This window comes from Paramisgurnus dabryanus, chromosome 4, assembly GCF_030506205.2.
Source record: "Paramisgurnus dabryanus chromosome 4, PD_genome_1.1, whole genome shotgun sequence".
NCBI lineage: Eukaryota > Metazoa > Chordata > Actinopteri > Cypriniformes > Cobitidae > Paramisgurnus > Paramisgurnus dabryanus.
The window spans coordinates 32753982-32777186 of NC_133340.1; the positions used below are offsets into that span (position 1 = coordinate 32753982).

At 36.6% G+C, this 23205-nt stretch overlaps 2 protein-coding genes across 3 annotated transcripts; one reads left to right on the top strand and one right to left on the bottom strand.

The window, feature by feature from the left end:
- Positions 1-1581: 1581 nt before the first annotated feature.
- Positions 1582-5615, top strand: LOC135735479 (interferon-induced protein 44-like). Of its 2 annotated transcripts, none has more exons than XM_065253902.1 (9): positions 1582-1695; positions 1984-2086; positions 2193-2226; positions 2734-2938; positions 3872-4018; positions 4129-4300; positions 4569-4669; positions 4756-4963; positions 5051-5615. In XM_065253902.1, exons 2-8 carry the CDS (start codon positions 2002-2004, stop codon positions 4924-4926), a joined length of 915 nt encoding a protein of 304 aa, XP_065109974.1. In that variant the 5' UTR covers positions 1582-1695; positions 1984-2001; the 3' UTR covers positions 4927-4963; positions 5051-5615. The 2 variants fall into 2 exon arrangements, with proteins under 2 accessions (XP_065109974.1, XP_065109975.1); XM_065253903.1 differs by having other exon boundaries at positions 1619-1695; positions 1953-2086.
- A 1892-nt stretch (positions 5616-7507) lies between these two features.
- On the bottom strand, positions 7508-22811 carry nol6 (nucleolar protein 6 (RNA-associated)). The gene is made up of 26 exons (XM_065254214.2): positions 22665-22811; positions 22292-22504; positions 22029-22145; positions 21760-21936; positions 21401-21569; positions 20734-20868; positions 20479-20642; positions 17982-18102; positions 17822-17880; positions 17050-17151; positions 16431-16546; positions 16085-16262; positions 15561-15683; positions 15321-15469; positions 14310-14382; positions 14093-14233; positions 13881-13998; positions 12967-13121; positions 12689-12852; positions 12413-12565; positions 11760-11857; positions 11143-11267; positions 9649-9738; positions 8171-8368; positions 7976-8077; positions 7508-7874 (listed from the first exon to the last, which is right to left on the bottom strand). Exons 1-26 carry the CDS (start codon positions 22713-22715, stop codon positions 7725-7727), a joined length of 3441 nt encoding a protein of 1146 aa, XP_065110286.1. The 5' UTR covers positions 22716-22811; the 3' UTR covers positions 7508-7724.
- Between the last annotated feature and the right edge of the window lie 394 nt (positions 22812-23205).

Sequence of the window (23205 nt, forward strand, 5' to 3'; positions counted from 1 at the left end):
AGTAGTACATTGGTAGTTAATTCCAAAAATATGAATATAATAAAATGATCGAGGATAACGTGACTAGCTTTTAATCACGCGCTAATCAATCACCCACTGCTTGATTATGTGTTGGAACTTATTTTGAACAAAAAGAAAGAATGTAATATAGATGACCAATACAATTCAGATAACATTTAGAAGCCGATCTGGATTAATAAAGAACATATAATGAATTTAATATCGAACAAACAGACACTTTTAGTATACTCACCGAGTGGCGACGTTTGTAAACAGATGATACATATCGCGATGATGTGCGAACGAGATTTGGGTCACGGCAGGGGCGTAGCCACGGGTGTGCGGGAGCCACCCACAGTAGCACACCTAAAATTGATGCAGAATATTTATTTATAGTTTCAATATTTTTTTGTACTAAACTTGGGCTGTTGTTGTTTACTTAGAATATATATATATTTAAAATCAACCCTTTCACGCGTAAGTTAAAAATATTTTATCTGACCCCTTGTGTCCATGGCGACGGGTCATGATTGTCACGTGACACACCGCAACAACAATAATGTATTCTATTCGTTTTATTTCGTTTTTCCTTTTTTTAATTAAAATATTAACTAACTTGCTTACCATGTCAACTATCTGATACTCCAATCCTTCGTTTAAAGATCTTTATAAATTATCTTGATCTATAACGAGATGAGTCCTGTCCACCGGATTTACAGCACCTGAATTCCCCAGCGTTTCTGCTTATCTTGCCTGTGACACACGCAGATTTTCAGATGCACACCCAGAGTTTTTTTCTGGCTACGGGTCACGCTTCTTGAGTGCGATGAACAAAATCGTATGGTATAGTACGATTTAATCTATTCGTATTAATTAGCACGAAATCCCTGCAACACAGGGCTGTGTTAAATGCGATGAACTAATCGTACGATTTCGTACGAGCCAGCTCGTATGATTTCATACGATTTAGCCACTTGGTTAAATCGTTTGAATTATTACGAATTCGCCGTGAGATAGGGTTGGATATTATGTAAAGATCATGTTCCATGTAGATATTTTGGAAATGTTTTTGTATCCCCATTCAGTGCACAAGGTCATTACAGCAGTAAGCCAGCAGAGAGTGCTAAAACAAACCTTTTCATTAGTAATATGCGTTGCTAAAGACTTCATTTGGATTTTCTCAAGATTTAGATTTTTTTCACCCTCACATTCCAGATATATAAATTGTATCTCGGACAAATATCATCCTATCATATCAAACCATACATCAATGGCTTCCAGGTGATTGCAATTTCAAATATTTTACCTTTATGGTCCAAGTCACATATAAAAAAAGAGATTTCAAAAGAGATTGTTTCAGTTCAAGCCTATTACTAAAATGCAGTACAGTATAAACAAAACAATTTAGAAAAATGTTGAGAAAGACAAAATGATAAATTACCCCCTGTACATGTTCGCTCATGCCAAAAACCGTTACTGCTTGCGACTTTTAAAGATAGAGAAAGCGAAAGGAATTATCTTTTTGAAAGTTCATTTTCAACCACTAAAGCAAATACTGATAAATACAACATGATAAAAGTGAAAGTATAACAGTGGACTATAAAAGTCTTCTACAGTTGTTCACTGCAGCTTAACCGAATCAACACAGCACAAACTACAGCTAAGACAATCTTCAAGTCTTCAGAATAAACACAGGTTAGCAAATTCAAATTTATTTATGCAATATTTGAAGCAAACTGGAAAAAGATTTTAGCTCAGATGAAAGATTTTCAAATTTAGATTTTAGCACAGTTTGTCTCCATTACTAATGTTCTGTGAAATGCAATATTTGTAAATAATATGGTCAGTGTGCAAAAAGTATGTAATAAGTTTGAAAAAACCTTCCATACTTGACTTGAGTGAAAGCAGTGGTGAGTGAGAAGTCAATTTGTCAATTGGTCTTTGTTTATAAGAATATATTGCTGATGAAAATTCATGATGTAGGTGATAAACAACATAAAAATGGGGTCATCAGCATCAACGCCTGCACCACAGCCTTCCCCACCACCTGCACGAAAGCCTTCCCCACCACCTGCACCAAAGCTAGGTAAGATTCCTTTATTCCAGACAAATAACCAATATTTGGATGATCTGTATTAATATTTCTAGAGAAAACAAAAATAATTTTTATGTGATCTATATTTTTCTACTAGAGTTTGATAAACCATGGAGGAACTTTAAATGGGAGTAAGTAAATAAAGTATATACTTCTAGGCCTATTGGTAAACTGTGATGTTTTTCTGATTAACTTTATTCATATTTAATTCTTGTTGGGACAGTTTCCTAGACAGAGCTTAATTATTTGTTTATTAGGGCCCCGGTTGCAGAATATAGCAAAAGACAGTTTACAATACTTTCACCATACTGCTACACCAGCTAAAGCAAGAACTATTAACAAAAGAAATGAATAATGGTGACATCAAACAAAACAACAACAAATATCAGATAGTTTATTAGTTAGTAACGAAATGGTAATGGTGTTTATGGAGTGATTTAATCCTCTGCGTTGATCTCTTATTAGGTACAACAAAATGTTTGTCATTTTGCTCTGGACAAAAGATTCAGTTCAATAAACACATTGTCCTTTTGTGACAATATGCCCCAGAAGTGGGGAGATGTAATATGACAAATGAGAAAACATCTTCTCCTAATGAAGTTTCTACACAAAGAATTGTATTTCTTGTCTTGACACAGCCAGAAAGATGCCCTGAAAAAGTGTCTAGAAGAATTCACTCCCAGTAATCCAGATGTGAAACACATCCAAATCTTGGTTGTCGGACAAATTGGAGCAGGAAAGTCCAGCTTTATAAACTCCGTCAATAATGCCTTTGAAGGACGGATCACAACAAGGGCACTAGTTAATACAGCTGGTGCCGATAGTACAAGTTTCACAAAAGAAGTAAGTATTTGTCATTTGTTCTTGCACTTATATATATGACAGAAACATAATTTTAGAAATCAAGGAGTAAATTAAAATGTTAGAATATACAATGGCTATAGAAAGTTGATCCAGACAAAGTGTTTTTGTATAAACGGTTTTTATAGAATTTGTAGACAAAAACTCATGCTTTCCTCTCATAAATACACTGTAAAAATAGTTTTTGAATTTGTAAATAAAGTAAGCATTATATGTATGTTTCACAAACAAATATGATTTTGTCTTTCTACTTCAAAATGTCACGTTTATTTCAATGACTTTCTTGCAGTTTCTTTTTTATTATATGTGCTCAAATACATTCATAAATTGAAATGGAATTGTTCAAGTAACATTGACTTTGTGTTTCATCATGGAAAACAATTGGATGAAAAAATTACAAATGCAAGAAAAAGATACTTACTAACCCAGATAATAGATGCACATGCCCAGCAGAGAAAAGATCTAAGAACTTTCCTTGAAAGATCCCAATGTTCCCAAAAACGTTCTGCCAACATAAAAATTGTGCAGTTTTTTAACGTTTTAAGAACATTTCTGGGTTGTTTAAATGTTAGAGGAATGAACGGCCGCATGGATAAATAATTGTCTTTGTCACCATTGTTGAGATTCATCTCGATATTTTACTTAAAAATCCTATGTAAACATTACTTAGAACATTCTAGTTAAAGCTGATGATAGTATTGTTTAGTCTTTACTTGGCAGTATTTTTAAATGTAGTAGCATTTTCTTAATGTTTTTTTTTTTTCAAGAAAATTCTACTCCATTTTTTTTTCAGTCTAGCAATGCCAAGGTCATGAGTTTGATTTCTAAAGATTAGTTAAAATGTATAGTCTTAAATCACTTTAGATAAAAGTGTCTGCTAAACGTTTAAATGCTTCTATATTTTTGTTTTTGTAGCTCCAAGGATACTGCATCACAAGTGGAAATAAGACTTTGCCCTATATCTTCAGAGACATAATGGGCTTAGAATCTGAAATTTTGGCTGGGGCAGATCCAGATGACATTGTTAAAGCTGTGTTTGGTCACTTGAAGGATGGCTATAAAGTAATAGACCACATTACTTGATAACGTTAAAAAAATAACATTTGAGATAGGATTTGTGTCTGTGCAATATGCCTGATGTTTTGCATATTTCATCTTTTTTACAAATTTAGTTTGGCAATTATGACTCGCTGCCTGAAGAGGATCAGAAATATAACAGTAACCCCAACCTCTCCGAGCAGTCTTTCTGTCTGGTGTACATCGTAGCTGCTGATACAGTATCAATGACAGATAACAAACTTATTGACAAGTTGAAGATCATCCGCCACAAAATCAGTGTTAAGGGTATACTCTTGTGTACTGAATGTATTTGTTGTATATATAAAAAAAAATACTGATTTTTGTTATTATGATGAATAGGCCTGAAGTTATTACAAGACATTCTTTTGAGGATGGGATCATATTTTTTATTCTTGTTTTCAGTGTCCCTAATAATGAATTTTCACCATTCTTTCCAATGCACTTGATGCTGTGTTGTCTTTTTTTGATATCAGCATATTACAGTTTGTGCTCATATAAAATGTCTTATGTTGCCTCTGTGACATCATTGTAGGGATTCCTCAAGTAATTGTCATGACCAAAGTAGATGAAGCATGTCCCCTGGTGAAGAATGATCTAAGGAAGATCTACACTAGCAAAAAAATTGAAGAGAAGGTACAATCACCAAGTCAGTCATTGCACATCATAATTCCCATATCAAAATATGATATCAAGCTATTTTCTGGATTATTTCTTTCTAGATGCAGCTTTGCTCTCAAAAGATTGGTGTACCAATGTGCCACATTTTCCCAGTGAAGAACTGCCATAAAGAGATTGACACTGATAATGATACTGATGTTCTGATTCTGAAAGCACTGGAGCAGATTGTTCAGGTGGCCAACGACCATTTGCTTAATAGGTGTGGCCACTGACATTAAGATTTACACTTGCAAGAAAATCTAGGAGAAGGTATATCATCAAATCAGTCATCTATATCATATTTTGATATGAAAATTACGATGTGCAGTCTAATTTTGAATTCATATCTCTTTTTAGATGCACATGTGCTGTGCCAAGATTGATGTACCAGATGTGCAACATCTTTCCAGTGAAGAACTACCATGATGAGATTGTTAATGATTGCTTAGCTATACTGACAAAAACACAATATTAATGCATAAATAACTAACAACTTAAAAAAAAAATGTTTCATATAATGCGTTTGAATGTTTGCCTGTGGGAAAAATGTTATGCCAAATTCTGAAAGATTTAAACCTTCATTTAAATAGTATAAGATCTATTAAAATGTCCAAACACACAACAGTTGTTAAATTATTTTATTTTATTAAAGGGGGCACACTTCACAAAACATTTTAAGATGTAAAATAAGTCTTTGGTGTCCCCAGAATGCTTATGTAAAGTTTTAGCTCAAAATATCCCACAGATGTTAAAACTGCCATTTGATTTTTATATTGTATGCATTTCTTAAATGCTAGAGGCTGTTGTGTTATAATATATATGATTGCGTTTTGATATTATCAATGTTCTGTTTTTATTTTATTTTATTAAGTTTTTGGATTGTTGTTTCGCTTGTGAAGCACTTGGTGTTTAAAGGAGCTATATAAATTAACCTTGAAATAAAACTTTACCTTGTAGGTGTGAGGAAAACATGCCGTTTTTGGGTGTGTCTTTTTAAATGCAAATGAGCTGATGAAATGCAAACAGTAGCTGTTTGGTATAATTCCTAATGGTGACAGTGATGAAACCCCTAAGCAGGAAAACACTTCAACACAATCAGATGCTAAGGCTACAGTTCATCATTTCCTGGGACATCTTACATGGTGAAATAAAAAATATTATTGTAGATTGTAAATACACAAAGCAATTTACATTTGAGCAGATTTTACTTTTTTGTAAAGAAAGACAAATCCCAACTGTGCCCGCCAATAAATCAAAAGAAGTTGCAACCGAATCCGTTCATCTTACGCCCCCTGAAGCGGTATATCCTGCAGAATATCCCACAGTTGTAAGTTCTCCACAGAAGACTGTTTTAAGTTGAGAAGTGCAGGATAAGCAAGACAAAATTTGTCAAGCTGTGCTGGAAATAAATGACACATTAAAAGAAATAAATGTAAGCCTACCAGAAATATGTGATGCAATTAAACATAAGAGATTAAGTTTTCAGAAACTATTTTGTGCACTTGCTTTTCAAATCCCCCACAGTACATACACTCCTAGAAATGTATTAGTTCCTGACGCTTTGCAGTTGCAGCAATAGGCTACTGTGCTTCTTTCACTTTCTCTATGATGCCCTGTTTGTGCTGCAGACTATCTGCAATGCAGAGATATCTGTTAAGACATAGGCCTGGTTTCACAGATAAGGCTTAGCTAAAGCCAGGACAAGGCTTTAGTTTAATTAGGATGATTAAGCACATTTTACTAACATGCCTTAGAAAAGACGTTACTGTTGTGGATCATGAAAAAAATCAATGGAAGTGGCATACTTTAAGATTAGTTAAAGTATTTTTTTTTTTTGATATATCACAAACATGTCTTAGGACTAGCATTAAAGGGGTCATATAATGAGATTTTTGTTAAGATGTAAAATAAATCTTTGGTGTCCCTAGAGTGTGTATGTGAAGTTTTAGCTCAAAATACTCCACAGATAACTTATTATAGCATTTTAAAATTGCAAATTTGTAGGCCTGCCGTTTAAAATGCAAATGAGTGGATGAAATGCAAACACTGATCACAATGATGGTGGTTTGTTGTAATTGAAACTTAATTGTGCTGTCAAGTATTTTTTCTTTCTCTCTTTGTCTCTGCACTAAATGGCAGTGCCGTGTTTTGATAGTACAGATTAAGGGGGTGGTATTATTGTAATTCGCCTTGCTACCTACCACACAAAACAGGCAAAACCCCTTTAAGCCTTGTCTGTGAAACCGGGGGGCAAATCTGTTATACTCACATACAATGTTGCTGTAGAATTACACAGTAGGTGGTTTTAGTAGCCTACATGTCACATAATTGCCTCAATTTAAATAATATATTTTAATTTATATATACTATATAATATATACTATTTTGTTACACTTAGTTACTGTATATTGACGATAGACTGTAAAAAAGATGGACGACACGACGTCGCCTCCCTCCATTGTAATGAATTGAAGCTAAAAATGCCCGACCATGGTCACCGCCATGTTATGCAAAAACGTCAGTTTGGAGCCAAGGCAAGCGTAGAAGGAATCATCCGTGGAGCCAGAGGCGGAGCCGCGGTATCAAACTTCCACCCAAACGCTTGTGCGCCCAATTCAGCCACGCCGATCATAACGAAACACCTCGTTTCTACAGCATCAAATTACTAGCTAAATTTAAACTTATCACAAAAATAAACACTTGAACATATATCAGTGTGACATCAACTACCTGAAAGGACCAAAACCATTTTCAGAAACTTTTATTGGAAGTGTAAATATTTTTTTATTTAGAGTCCCATTCGTTTGAATGGAGAGGGCGGGGTTTATGACTTGTACTGCAGCCAGCCACCAGGGGGCGAATAAAAGGTTTATTCATAATCATTGTTTTCATAATTACAATAATACAGCTGAACAAGTTTTCAAAGCAGATGTCAAAAAATCTAGTAAGGCAATCAGACCATATAAAGAGTCTCACATAAGCAAACATAAGCTCACACATTATCCACATTAAGAGTTGTTCCCAAAATATCTTAGACAACCCATTTCTCTGTTCTTAACTCCACATTTTTTACAAGACCCTCCCCGATGATACGGAAATCCTGCAAGATGGCCTCTACGTTTGGCACAGTGGAGGCTACATCATTATGCACCTCCACACGATGAGCATTCATTAAAGACGTCTGAGGACAGAGAGAAAATCATGAGTTAGGATGTGCTTTAAATCATATTTGTAAATTAAAATTCTCCCAACCCTATTTAGACACATTTAAAACTATAAAACCTTGAAGGATTGAGGTTCAAAGGCTTTTGGTTTCCACAGGACAGCGATCACAGATCCACCAAATGGGTCGTAGAAAAACAGAGCTAGATCTCCAAATGCATCCTAAAACAAGTTAAATGTATAAAGTCAGCTGGTCTTATTTGCTGAGAAATCATAAAATTCATAAAAGATAGATAGAAAAAAATAAATGCAAACCCTTAGTTCAGACAGATACACTCTGACTGGATCATAGTCAATGACTGGCAGAGCTTTGTCTGTGGTGGCAGAACCTTTAGAGACACCCTGATGAAAGGTGAGAAGAGGAGGGTCCACTGCCTTCGCTAACAAAGGCACCTGCTTTGGTTCAAGGTGGATCAGAACATCATAAGCTTCCAGAGGAGGACGAAATACCAACTAAAATGGAAAACAAGTTATTTAAAAGATGTTAAATTTCTAAGGCTGTTAATTTAACGTGTTAATTAAATGGGAAAAAATAACGTGCACATTTTTTAACACATTTAACAGACCCAATCAGGCCAGACATCGCACAAATGCTACCCGAGCAGGGGCGTCGAAAATGTGGGCGGGTCCCCCCAGAAAAAAAATTTCTTGGAGTAGATGCCATTTTCTTGTATTCTGGTACCTTTTAATGAAATGTTTTTTCTACAGCCTAAAAGTTGTGTTTACCTTGGTGTGTTATGTGGGTACATAGGGGCAAATATGAAATGGACCAATATCACTGGTCTAAAAAAGTGTGGGTCTTTAAAATAACAAAAAAAATTCTGTACTTTAAACCACAGACCAATCTGAAAAAAACATGAAAAGCACTGCTTATCTTTTTCAATTTGTGGTTAATTTCTCCATTTACATGCAAATATTTATGTGCGATTAAATGCAATTAATTTGATTAAGAGAATTATTAAGAGAAAACGCTTCCCTGCCAATTAAAAGTTTTTACTGCAATCTATATTTCCGCTATTATCCACTATGTGGTGCTCTTACACAACTTATAAAACACTAAACTAATGAGGCTCTCACATAAGATGCGGTGTGCGCTGCGCTCGCCGCTGGGTTCGGCGCAGCCAAGCGATTTGTGCTCTGATGTCCAGACCAAAGTAGGCGGGGTTTTAAATAAATTACTACAGTGTTTATATTTGCGTTAAATAGTCGACGAGGAATACAGAGACGGATGTTGCTCGTCTCCATTTCACGTTACTTTCAGCATACCTACAACAAGCTGCTTGACTTAAAACACACCTGACATGCCAACTTGAATTGCTACGTGTTTCCATGACACGACTTTCCTTCCGATGTCTCTGTAGGAGCATAAACTTGTATTATAAAGCTCTGAGAATCCCGAGTATAAGCTTTCGTCCATTTTGCTTGTTTGGATGCCCCGTTTCTATTGGCCGCGCGGGTAATCGTCACAGAGCGCAGCGCAAAAGTTAAACTATTTTGAACTTTGACCGCGGCGTGAGCGCACACCGCATCCTATGTGAAAGCCGCATAAAGCATCCACTAATTCAAAACAATGAATACTTTGTGTGTGTTTTGATCATCGCTCTGCATCTGAACTCTAACAAAAGTCTTTTTTGTTAAAAATTTGGTATTTTTAAAGAAACCTACCCATATTTGAGAGGTAATAAAAAAAACAAATGAAGGTAGGATGATAGTCCTAATCAAAGTAAACTTACTCTGATGTCTTGTTTTTGACTGGAGTCAACGAGCTGTGCCTGTAAAACTTGCAGACTCTCTGCTGCCAACAAGACAGCACGCTGGAGCATCTGAAAAGGAGACTGCATCAGTTACAAACTACAAACATGAATAAAGAATATATAAGGAATAAATATGACAGATTATAACAGAAAACAATATAGCACAGGGGTAGGCAACGTCGGTCCTGGAGCATAGTTTAGCTACAGCTCTAATCATGCACACCCGAACAAGCTAATCAAGATCTAAAAGGTCACCTGAAAACTACAGATAGGCTAGGTTATCAGGGTTGGAGCTAAAATCTGCAAGACAACGGCACAACAGGACCGACGTTGCCTACCCCTGATATAGCATCTAAAATGTATGTCACCAGGGATGATCTCTGCCCCCCTTTTTGCCTCCAGTAAACATTTTGATACTTGGGATTCAGAATTGACTGACACCAAGTACCAAGCACTAAAATAAATGTAATGTACTGTAAAGACTTCTTGGTCTTGCCTACACATCTTGTTTACCAGGGGACTACTTGCATTTATATTCATGACTGTAAAAAGATAAGACTGTAAAAGTAAAAGCAAAAGTTCAACTACAGTAAGATAATAGTCTTATTTGGTATTTCTGTGGACAATTTATGCTAACAGCTGTTTATAACTGTCTTACAGGTCTGCAAAACATATTCACACTTTTTGGACATAAAGCCACATGGGCAGCTCTGTTGTGTATCAGTTTCTTAGTTTATACAAGTTAAGTTTTTGAATAGGGTTTGTTTCCAAATAAACTGAAAATGTCCTACTGACCTTCATTTCTATTTTGATTATATTGTTAACTTCTTAATAAACCACAAACAAACATTTATTTTGTCCTCACTTTCTTTATTGTAGTTCCATCTCATATTACTGCCTAAAGGCTCATTATGCAGCTCATTATGCAAGCCTTTTGTTTCCTTAGCTGTCAATCAATCCTTCTCGCATACGGCCCCTCTAAACAAAAAGTGTCTTACAATTTCTAAATCAATATATTGTTTTATGTGAATGAGTAGGCATGTTTAGTGTGGGTTTTGTGGACTTATTTCAGTGACTTAAAAATTTTGCTTTTTTAAAAACCACACATAAACATTTTTCTCTCAAAAATACAAACATGTAGCTCATACAATATTGTGGCCCAGTTTATGCTGAACGCAGTGTTATGAGACACTTGCCATTAATATGTTTAAAAGCAACTAAAAAAAGACCAAATGTAAGAGCATGTCAGAACCTCTGACAGTGTCCCAAAATGGTCGGACCCCAGAGGGATAAATTGTACTTGTATTTAAAATGACATTAATGTTTATTATGTGTAGACAGATGAGAAAATAACTGATAGCATGATCTACTACCAAATTGTCAAATTGCTTGCCACAGTTGCATTGAACTTGCTCACTGGGTAATATCTTCGTATAACTTTTTATTTTGAATACTGACAAATAATCTACAAACCTGTACTGAAGGAGCTTCTTTAGTCCACACAGACACTTTCTTGTCATTGGGTGTGGCAATAAACATGGTGGGAAGAGATTCTCGAGAGACCACAAAGTCATTTTTTATCTCTGTGTAGTCAGCAACTGAAAATAAATAAATAATCAAGCAGTCAGCATTGAATATTCACGATATATCACATAATTGCATATTGCTTAAAGTCATGTCTTTTAAAAAATGTCATGCTTTATTCATAACAACATCTTTCAGTCATGACTTATTCCACAATGTATAAGCACAGCCTCTCAGTACATTACTGCTTATTTAAGTTTTATTTATTTTCAAAGTAAAATCATTAAATGTTCTTAATTAAACACATATAAGCAGTAAAAAAAAGAATAAACTTAAGCAAACACTGATCACCATAACATAGTGTGCAAATGTTATATTGATTCAATGCATTTAACATTGACAAATCAACACTTTATAACATTGTTTCATTGATCGCTTGCTATCTGGGTGGCTTTTGACCAAAACCGCATCAAAGACCAGAACTACTGTTATAGTTTTATAATGCTGAGTAAATAACTATATTATTCACAGGAAATTATCCTTGAATTGGTTTGTGAAAAACTTACCTGTAAGTTTCTCATTGAGGTTGACGATCAGTGGATTGTTTTTCCAGTCAAAAGTTGAAAGCAAATGGAGAAAGCGAAGGAATCCAACCTGAGGTGAGCTGGGAATGCAACGGCATAACTATATATCAGAATGGCACTGCAGCAAGATTATTAACAAAATTGTATTAAGCAAAATGTCTCAATAAACCCCAATCTATGATATAATACATTACCCTGAACCACAAAACCAGTCGTAAGTCGCACAGGTGTATTTGTAGACAAAGCAAAAAATACATTAAATCTTTTTATGCCATGAACATGTTCCATGAACATATTTTGTAAATTTCCTACTGTAAATATATTATCTTATAACTTCATAACAAAACAAGCAAAATCATGAACAAAATTGGCCAGAAAATCAAACTTACTCTCATTGCTACCCATTCTTTCAAGTGTTTTTTGTATCCCCATTCAGTCCACAAGGTCATTACAGCAGTTAGCCAATAGAGCGCGCTAAAACAAACCTTTTCAGTAGCAATATGTGTTGCTACAGACTTCATTTGGATTTTCTACATTTTTTGTAGACATTTTTTGATGTATAAATCGCAATTTAAAAAAACTGACCCTTATGACTAGTTTTATGGTCCAGGTCACATATAAGAAAGAGATGTTACCATGGTGGAGTAAAGGGAGCAGAATGTAGGAAAAGTGAAGACACCAGCAGGTCAGCCGCTTCCTCTCGTATGTCTTCCAACAGGAGCTGAGATGCTAACCAGCGTTTACACAGACGGCACACCGCACCAAAACAAGCATGTTGTAGCTGAAGGCTGAAATACAGGAAGTACAATCTCAGACTTGTTTCAGTTCAAGCTTATAACCAAAAAACATAATATCAAAAAGTTGCACTGCACAAAGCTGCATATTGCACAATTGTGTATTGCGCATCTTACCCATGCAGGGTGCTGGTTAGGAAAGGTTTATGATGCGTCTCCAGTTCCAGGGTCTGGGCCTCAAGGTTGTCTCTGTAGATCAGCATTCCCTCTGGTGTCTGCATTTCCCTAAGGATCTGTGGTTCCCTGTGATAAGCCACCTGGATGCGGAAGGCTAGCCCATCCTGAACAGACGCATATAGAAAAATGTTGAGAAAGACAAAATCATAAATTATTATCCTTAATGTGTTCATTAAGAAAAGCATTGAAACACAAGAATGTATCATAACAAACATTACCTTCCAAACATCCAGATAGGTGGGTTTGGCATGATATTTGTATTTGTGGTGCCTGTTAAGCAGCCCGCCCAAGCAGATGTGAAAGGCTGCTTTAATGTGACGTATCGCCAAAGGGTCATTGGGCCATTTTCCACTTCCTTCCACATTAACGACGACTACAGACAAAAAGTGTTATTAGAAAGCAGCATGTTAAAATAATGAATTCATATCCATCATCTAACAAAACAACAAGATTTTTAATTTTCAATGTGTTGTCACTTGGGATTATTTTATGAAGCTTTTGTATGCCTACTTATGTTATAATAGTATGAATGGAAATATGTAATATGTAAAGGGTATCTGCCAGTTCCATTTGTGATCACAGACTATTAGATCTGTAGATATTAGGGCTGTCAAGAGATTAATCGCAATTAATCGCATCCAACATAAAAGTTTGTGTTTACATAACATATGTGTGTGTACTGTGTATAAATATTATGTATATATAAATACACACACATTCATGTATATATTTAAGAAATATTTGCATTTAAATACTGTATATACATTTCTATAATTTATATTATATATAAATATAAATATTTTATATATAAATATAACAATTTTTTCTTAAATATATACATGATTGGGTGTGTTTTTATATATAAATAATAATTATACACAGTACACACACATATGTTATGTAAACACAAACTTTTATTTTGGATGCGATTAATCGCGATTAATCTTTTGACAGCCCTATGAGGTCCTATTCGAATCACCATGAGCTAACGATCCCTTTGGGGCTTGACCCCAATAAACCCTAAGGAAAACAATAGGGCTTCGCACCTGCATCTTGGGGCTCAGACCCTAATAAATTGGCTAATAAAAAAAAATCTTATCACTTTTCACAAAAAGGTTTAAAAACACTGTACCTTTAATTGGGGTGATGTAATAAGGGCAGGGTTTGTCCACTTTTGGCACAAATCCTAGAGCGTTTCTCCCTCTGTCAAAAAATGAATAATCCAACTTCACAGCGACCGGTGGAAAAACCTGCAAAGGACACAAAGAATTACTTTAATATGAGATCGCAAAAAATGAGGTTGTCAGTAAACAATTAAAAGGTTTAAAAAGCTAAGGTGGTGACCTGTGTGCATCTTAGGGCTTGGTGGGCTCCTTGGACAGAAGTAATGGATAGCGGCAAACCCTCCAACTGCCAAAGCTTTCTGCTCAGATCATCATAGGCCTGAACCACACTCAGACTCTCCTCCTCTCCTGTAGTGCACATCTGGAAAAACAAAAACACACTGGACTTGTGCACTTGAAGCAACCATTGTTCTTTTTTAGATTTTGCTAGAAATTACCTCTTTGTCAACCATGATGATGTTATCCAGCTGTCCGACAAATCTGATGCATGTATTAGGGATATCTGCATGACTGAAGAAATGAACAAAAGAACAAATTAATAGGAATGACATTCATTCAAAAATTAGATATGTGCATTGTAAAAAAATAAACTGCAACACTTTGGCTTATCATGCATTACTCATGTTGGACCGATATCCATGATAGTTGTATGATGTCCAAGTTGTTTTAACATAAAACTTATGTAAACTATGCTTAGATATTTCATGTAAAGGACTACTAACTGAATCCAGTAAAGCCAGCAAAACTAGACATTGCATCACTTAAGGTTAATAATTACTTATCAACAGCACATGCAATATGCTGTAGGGTCCTAAAAGTCATGACACATTATTTTGACTCCTTCGTTTTTGTCACATAACTTGGTTTGTTTAAAAAAATGTGGTGATGAACTACTGAAAGTCAAGATCTTCTCAATTTATGTGCAATGTGGGACTTTTAGAAGGTTCTCGTGACAGAAATGCAATTTAATATAGATAACTATATTATCAGTGGTGTATAATGACCTTACATAATGAACTGTATTGTTTTTGTTTCCCTAGAATGAGGCATTTTTATCTCCATACACCGTGGGTCCGCTTACATGGAAGTAGCCGTTTCTACATTAGCCCTAAACGGACAAACAGTTCTACAAAGCACGCTTCGTCCCTACGTTGTTTTTAGACGATGACATGTTTGTCCTGTGGCAGCTACTGTAGCTTCTCTTTGCGTTTCGAAATTGAGCTTGGTTGCAATTCACTGCTAGATGTCGCTAAAAACCCCACACTGGATTAAGATTAGACTGACCAAATATGATGTTGATCTGGTGAAATCTCTATGAGCAGTTAATCAGTGTAAAACAAGACATTTCCTGCAGCCTATAGGTGGCGCATTGACTATAAATGAATTTTGGCATGTTGATTTGTTCAGGTCACGACTAAAAAAACTTAATGAATTGAACAAAGACATACAGCTCTAGCAGGTAAGTAATGATCTCCAGTAAGATAAGTCTCCTCTGGCAGATGGAGCTTCCAGACCACATGACTGCTTCAGTTATGGACCCATCCTGAAAGCGTCTCAACTCTGACCGAGAACCCCACAGCTGTCTGAACTCTGCAGCCTGAGAACATCAACAATAGAGATGGATTTAGACACTTTTACAGTACTAACACACAAACACAGATGTCTGCACATATATGGGCCTGGTTTACCTTGGGACTGTCTGCTGGTGGTCCTCTTTCAATACAAGAGAGAGCATTTTCAAGATTTAGCAGCAGGCCAATGCTTAATGGTGGCTGGTTTTTGTGCTTTGGAGGTGCACTGTCCACAGACCACTGCAAAAACAATGAATATAGACCAATAATAAATACATAAATAAATACCTTCAGTGTGATTCAAGACACTCTGCTTTGTGTTGGGTCCTAATCTGTCTGGGCTTATTTCTGCGATAACAATCGGCTGCCTATACACTATCCCTGACATAATTAAATCAACATGAGAGGAAGTGAATCTATTTTGTTTTAATACATTTTTTTGTCATTAATCAGTTATTGTAGATGTCTACAGCAGACTATTGTCACTTTTATTTCTGCCGAGTAACAGGCTGTTAGATTTTCCGTATCGAGTAAAAATGACAGTATTTATTACTACTGTTGACAAAAATAATTTTGAGATATTTTATCAACCAGGCCTAGTGCTATGTACTTAAAGAAGATGTTATTGCCACTGAATCTACCTCTGGGTCTTGTGGGAGTGAATGTGCCAAAAGTTGGATCCTTTCTCCAAGTCCTCGTTGCAACAGAGACAAAATGAAAGGAAGTGCAGCGAGAACGTAGTTCCCGCTGTGGTCCATGAGCTCATTGAGCAATGAAAGCTTTTTACAAGAAGCCTGCATCTTTACAAGATCACTCAACCTAAGAGAGAGCAACAGAGAAAGAGAGCAAATGACCAAGTTAGAGCAAACGTATTTCACTTATCCATGTTTTGCCTGATTTTTTTAGTCTATCCAGACTGAAAAAGAAAAACAGTTGAACTGTAGGGTTTCCCCAAAAAAGCATCAGTTTCTGTTTGCAAACACTTACTGAAAGACATTGTCATATGTTCTGATCATGGCTTTGGATGTCATAAGCAAAGACTGGAAGCCATCTACTGTAGGATCATCCCAGATCTTGAGCGAGAGAGATGCCTCATGTTGGATCTGACAAATCAGAAACATTTAGAATAAATTATTCTGATAAATTCTTTATAAAGTACCTCTGTGAAGCTGGCACCCCACATAATTAAACGAACGCTAAAACTTTACTTTAACATTTGGTGGTTTGGTATTTAAGATAGTAAACATAATTATTTTGAAGGTGTGACGTCGCTCTCCACCCCATTTTGTTCAAATCGAATCAAAACGGCACTGTTCGTTTGTGCTCGATTTGTGTTGGAATCAAAAAACTAGAAATTGAAAGAATCGGCCTTAATAATAAAATTAAAACCATAACCAACACTAGTGGATAGGGGCGTCAACGCTCCAAAAAATATTCTTGCTATATTTCACAAAGGAAATCAATTACAGCGTTGTTGTAATGGCACAAATCGGGCACAAACGAATGCCGCCGTTTTGGAGCGATTTCGACAACATAGAGTGCCAATTTCAGTTAGTGAATATCACATTGCTGCTGTGGTAAATAAAAATCCTACAGAAGTGCTCACCTGTCTATAGGTAAAAGTTGTCATATCTGCACACAGATTGAGATGTCCAGAAGGGTCCACAAATACCACTGAAAACGCCATGTGAAATTCAGCCAGTGACGGCTACAGAAAAAAACAGATATAATGATTCAACCGAGTAACTGCATGATTAAAGGGTCATAAAATACTACACAGCATTTTCTGAGATGTTAACAGAGGTGGATTGGTTGCACATCATGGAAGACAATGCCGCTACGTTTACATGTGCACTAATAATGATATTTATATCCAAAAAGAGAGTAATGACTTCACAGTAACTCCAGCAAATCTCTTCACACTTGTTTAAATGCAATTTTCATTATTCACTAAGAATTGTTATACATACTTCAATGCACAGCACCAATGACAAACTCGCCTACAGTAGGTATGCTACCAGATACTGTTTTAATATATTTATGTTAAGCACGTTCCTATGGACATATTTTGTTATTGGGTGCCGTGAAGTACACTGTTGTATACACTGCTGTCGCATTTTTTGCCCTGTCTTTGGATGAAGCCGAGACTACGGTCAGCAAGTTATGTTGATCAGGGAAAACTTTCTAATGTCAAGATTATTATGAATCTGTGCTTAAAGGGATAGTAAGCATACTATGAAAGTCAATGGGTACCGTCAACTGTGAGCGTGACACAATTTTTAGGTGTACTATCCTTTTAAGATGCATGTCGAAAGCACATGACCATTTCGGTAAAAAAAAAAAAGGTGGGGGTTCACGACCCTTTAAGTTCTACTCACTGCGTTTTTGTCTGGGTTCTTAGCCAAGGTGATACCGTTCTTGGTCAGATCGGTGGATGCTGAAAATATAACAAAACATATTTAACTTATTTGTGTCGCACCATGATAACATGTTATTAACCCATAGCTTAATAAAATATAATATTATGACCTCTCTTACCTAAGAAATTCAGTGCGTTCCTGAACAGCTGGTAGGCATTCATGCTCTTGCCAACTTTGTGCGTGGACAGAAGATAAGCCATTAACATAGAAGCATGGAAGCCACAAAAACAACCTGCTCCCTGTAGGGTGACAATAACAGATGTTACAAAAAAGTTTTTGTGATCTGGTTTAATTTGATCTTTATTAGATCAGATGCGGTTGAACATCACAACAATGGACTAAAATGCTGTTTACAGCTAGTATTAAGATGCGTTTTGGTCGATCAGATCACAGGTGGATGATGCTAAATACATGTGTGAACGGGGTGTAAAACGTTTTAAGCTCGTCCACTTTTGCCCACATTCAGAGGTAGTCAAAAATGCATTCTACCAGATTGCTTTAGTTGTGTAGATGCTGCTCATGTGGTCAAATGTGTCCAAACAGCCACGAAAGGCTGCCAATTGATCTAATGTAATGTACCGAACTCAATGTTTTTACACCATACCTGACTTCTAGTGCAAACCCACAGTGTTTAGGCTTTTACTTAGAAAACTAAAGTGTCTCCTCTGCACCTCTTCTTATTTTTATTTCATTTTGCAAGCGTGTGATAGTTGTGTGAGCTTATTTCATCAATTGCGCTGAAATAGCAGAATGTACAAAATGTTGTGCTGCATGTTTACTTACAACACAAGCAGCGGACTCTGATCAAATATTAGTTTGCGTCAATTTAAACCCATAGTTTCTCCCGCTCGCGTTTAAATGAAAGCAGCGGGACTCGCACACAGACCACCTCTTCAAAGTAATCAGGAAAGAAGCGAAAGTCGAAATCGACAAAAGAGACCCAGACCTGCCAACCTTGGAAAATTTTTTTGAGTACAGAAGCATCGGCCGGGTTTTTAACATATAATTTAACACATGCACGCGCACATGCACGCACACACACCTCTTGGTAACTTTCAAGGTAAAATTCAAGGTAACATTGCACTTTTTTCCCCATCCTGCCATAATCTGCTTTAAAAATAATTATAAATGTGAATAAAATCATGTTTTACTAAATTTGCCTTATATGGTGATTCATAACATTATTAATGTTAAATACTGTATTCTCCAAAGTTTAGCAAGTCTGCACAAACACTGTTAAAGTGATATTACTGTTAAATAGTGGGAGATGGTTAACCCACAAATGACATTCTGTTATCATTTACTCAACCTCATATTGTGTCTAACCTTCATGATTTCTTTCTTGAGTAAAACACACACAAATTTTTTTTAGAATTTTTGTTTTTCCCTGACTAGCAAAAAATACAATGAAGTGGGGACCAGACACTGTGGTTATCAACACTCTTTAAAATAACTTGGGTATCACACAATAAAGAAACTCATAAATGTTTGGATGGTCTGTTCTGTTATGTAAACTATGACTGAATTACATGTTTTAAGTTAACTATACCTTTAAGTCAGTATTTTAGAGTTAACACTGCTTTAAATTCAACCATAACTGTGACAGTAGTGCTGTTAACTGTATGTCTGTCTGTCTGTAATTTATTGTAGCTTTGTTTACAGTGCAGTACAGTACGGCATAGGCACCTATCACGTGGGCGCTCGAGACACGAGATATTTTCCATTTATAAAACTTTATTTGATGTGGTTTGTATATGACGTTTTATTTTATTGACAATTATCAAGAGCGCGTTATTTCAGAACGCATTTAATCCGCTTCACTCGGATGTCAGGTGGATTCCCTTCACTGAGAGTGAACTTTCCGTTTTTATTTGACTAAAACTGGATGCTCTCCCCATGATAAAATCATTGTACTTTTTCGTAAGCGCTCAACTATAACGTAAATGATGCTCATTTACAAATCAGAAGTAATGTTAGCGCATCTTGCGGTCAAGTGCACGTTATGAAACGGAGCCCGCGCGACCGTCGACATCAAAGGATTAAGCTAATGCATTATTTCATTATTTGCACATCCACCCTGACCAGTTTACCTTAGCGGGTCAGACGTCTTGACTCTCCGTTGAAAAAGATGGTCAGAAACTGCGGGTGGAGGAAGGAGATCACGCTGGATTTTGTGATTCCATCGATAGCAGACTCTTGTTACTGATTGGCCATACCACTTGTCAATCATCCCCACTTTCTATGTGGTGGATGAGCCCAGTGCTATGATTGGACATATTTTTCTTTTTTCTGTTGCTTCTTTTGAGTACTTCGCGCGGCAAAGGGCGTCATCAGGTTTTTGCGTAGTTTAGAGTGACAAATCGTACCACCGTACTTTGAGGTCAAAATGAGTACCTGCTACGCAAAATGCGTACAGGTTGGCAGGTCTGGAGACCGATTAAAACACCAGATGTAGACGTGAATGTGTCTCTCTCGTCCACTGGTGATCCAATCGACCAAAACGCATCTTAACACCAGGTATAAACAGCCATAATTGTTTCAGACACATTATTGAACTCGATTCGGTTTATCATCAAATGGTTCCTTTTAACAAACCGTTCAACTAAATGGTTTACCTGGTCCAGTTCTCTCTGTCTCAGCCAAACTTTGAGGAGGGCCACACCATCTCTAAAAGCAGGACACTGTGCGCTAACGCCCAAAAGGAACTGAAGATGCGATAAGGGGAGGTGATCTCCAAGAATCGTGCTGTTATAATGAGGAGTAGGAGGCTCGCTGCTTTCTGTGTAATAAAAACAACAATGCTCTTAAATGCGTTTTGACATGAAATGATTCACCTCACCGTAACAAACACATCTTCAATTTTCAATTACCTTGCTGTTTATTGGTAACACCGGTGAACCACTCAGTCCTGACATTGTTCTTCTGAGGATGAAAGCGTTGGGGTTTGAGAAAGTTTGGAGGGGGTACGGCATGAATCCGCAACGTAACACTGCTGCTGTCTTTACCTGAAGGTCACACACACAAATACACACAGAGGTTAACTTTACTTTGTCTTCCCTTCCTACTTCCAAACTTTACATAGAGCTTTTAAGTGTTATGACATCTATATCATCTTAAAGGATCACAGTAATAAAAATTCCTTTTAAGGAACACACAGACTTTTTGGGAGCTTATTTACCGTATCCCCCAGAGATAGATAAGTCCATACAGACCCATTTTATCTCCGTGGTTGCCGTAACTCTGTCTGACACACACACTGCTAGTCTAACTTAGCATAAAGACTGGAAGTAAATGGCTCCAACTAGCATACTGCTCCCAATAAGTAACAAAATAACCTCAACATTTTCCAATTTATATATTGTGTGATTTGTATAGTCCCAGTGTGTACAAATAACAAGGTCATATGAGATATATCCATCTTTTAACCGTATATCATACTGGAAGCTATATTCTCAGAAGGCAAAGCACTGCTACTTGGGCGGAGTGATTTGCTCGCAGCACCTGAGAAGCCCCGTGGTGGCCTTAGACCAACCGTACCTCTGGGCTTGATTAGAAGGATGGGACGAAGACGGTTGCCATGGAGACAAGAGTAGCGCACTGAACCCACAATCTTGAAGGAGATGAGGTGTTGCACCAGGCCAGCCAGATATAGCGCTCTCTTTCGAGGGTACCTCTGATTGATGGCATCCATCGGGTGTAAAATAGTCTTCAAAGGAAAAATTTAACAATAGAATGCATTACTGAAGAGCATTTCTTTACCGAGAAGTTAATAGATAGATAATACAAAAATAATATATATACAACCTAAAAATAAACAAGAGTCATGCTATTTAAAAATAAGTGTTTCTAAATCCGTACATACACACAACAGAAATGTTACAATGCAAATAACTCACATCTGGAATGGTGACGGCCAAATCCACCGTAACTCGGGGTTTAATACATGTGCCCAGTGGATAGCTGCCCACCATGCTGATAGATGATGGAGGCTCCATGTGAAATTTTCCTTTTGCTACTTTTGGGATGAGGAGGAATGGGACTTCAACACCTGACAGCCATGAAACATCTTCCAACTATTATAATAGAAACAGCGAGTTTGCTTTTATAAATCAGTGTTGTCAAATAACCAGTAATAACCTCAGCAAATATTTCACTAATGTCTTACCTCCACAATTTCAGTTATAGGTACCGACTTCAGGTGATCTGTGACCTGCTGCACAAAAGACTCCACAAGCTTCTTCCTAGGCTCACTTAGTGATACCTCCTTCAACAGCTCATCCATCTAAATACATACAAATCAGTTATGATTAAAGTAGATCAATGTTGGTATGATATGGATATGCATTGCTGTGACATGACACCAAACAACATAAAGCTAACATAACTTACTAGTAAAATGTAATTGGCAGAAGGATTAGGACACCATACCTGCATTTTTAATAAACTGCAATGAAAGAGATTTTCTGCGTCCTTTAGCTGGTTAAATTCTTCTACTGTGGGGGCTTTGTACAACTCCTGTTTGGACATTTTAAGTGGCTTTAAGACTCCATGGTGTGCCACTGTGCTCTTTGCTTTTCGTTTAGGACCCCTGGTCGTCTTCTCTTCTTCATCTTCACTTTGAGACGGAACTGGTGATTCCACCTGATGAAATAATATTTTGTATTCGTTCTGAAGCATTTTTACCATAAAATATATTTTAAAAGTAAAACGCAGAACGTGTTGTTATAAACTGGTTTGCAAACCGCTATATTTTGTTAATACTACAGACTATTACAGTAATAAAAAACAAGCGACACCAAACCTCATTGTCCTGGCTTTCAGATGATATCGGTTCCATTCTCTTTTTCTTCATTTTAAGGACAAAATAAGATTTTACATGGGAGTAACCATACAACGCTTTTCAACTCGTAGCAAAATGCTCACATGGGGAACACATGGGAAGCTCGGTTCGTTCAGTTCTGTGATTGGTCCGTGCAAAAGTTTCCCTTCGATGATTGGTTGCGCGTTCTTCTTCTTCTTGTTATTTTGAATGGCCGTTCACTCCGAGGAATATTACCGCCACCTACCGTATTTTGTGACCCATAACTTCTGCGTTCATGTTCTTCCCAATGGGGCTCCCAATTTAAACTACAATTAAATCTAAGTGAAAACAAAATACAATATTCCATCTTCATCCATAATTAAGAAAGAGTATATTACAATACAGTGTAACCGTAGAAATCATTATGGAAAACACAGTTATCTGTACATCAATTATTTTTCGAGATGTCTTTAGAGCTTTATTTTAAAGAATCATAGAAGAAAGCCAGATCCATGGAAAATTGTCTACTATTTGGTACAAA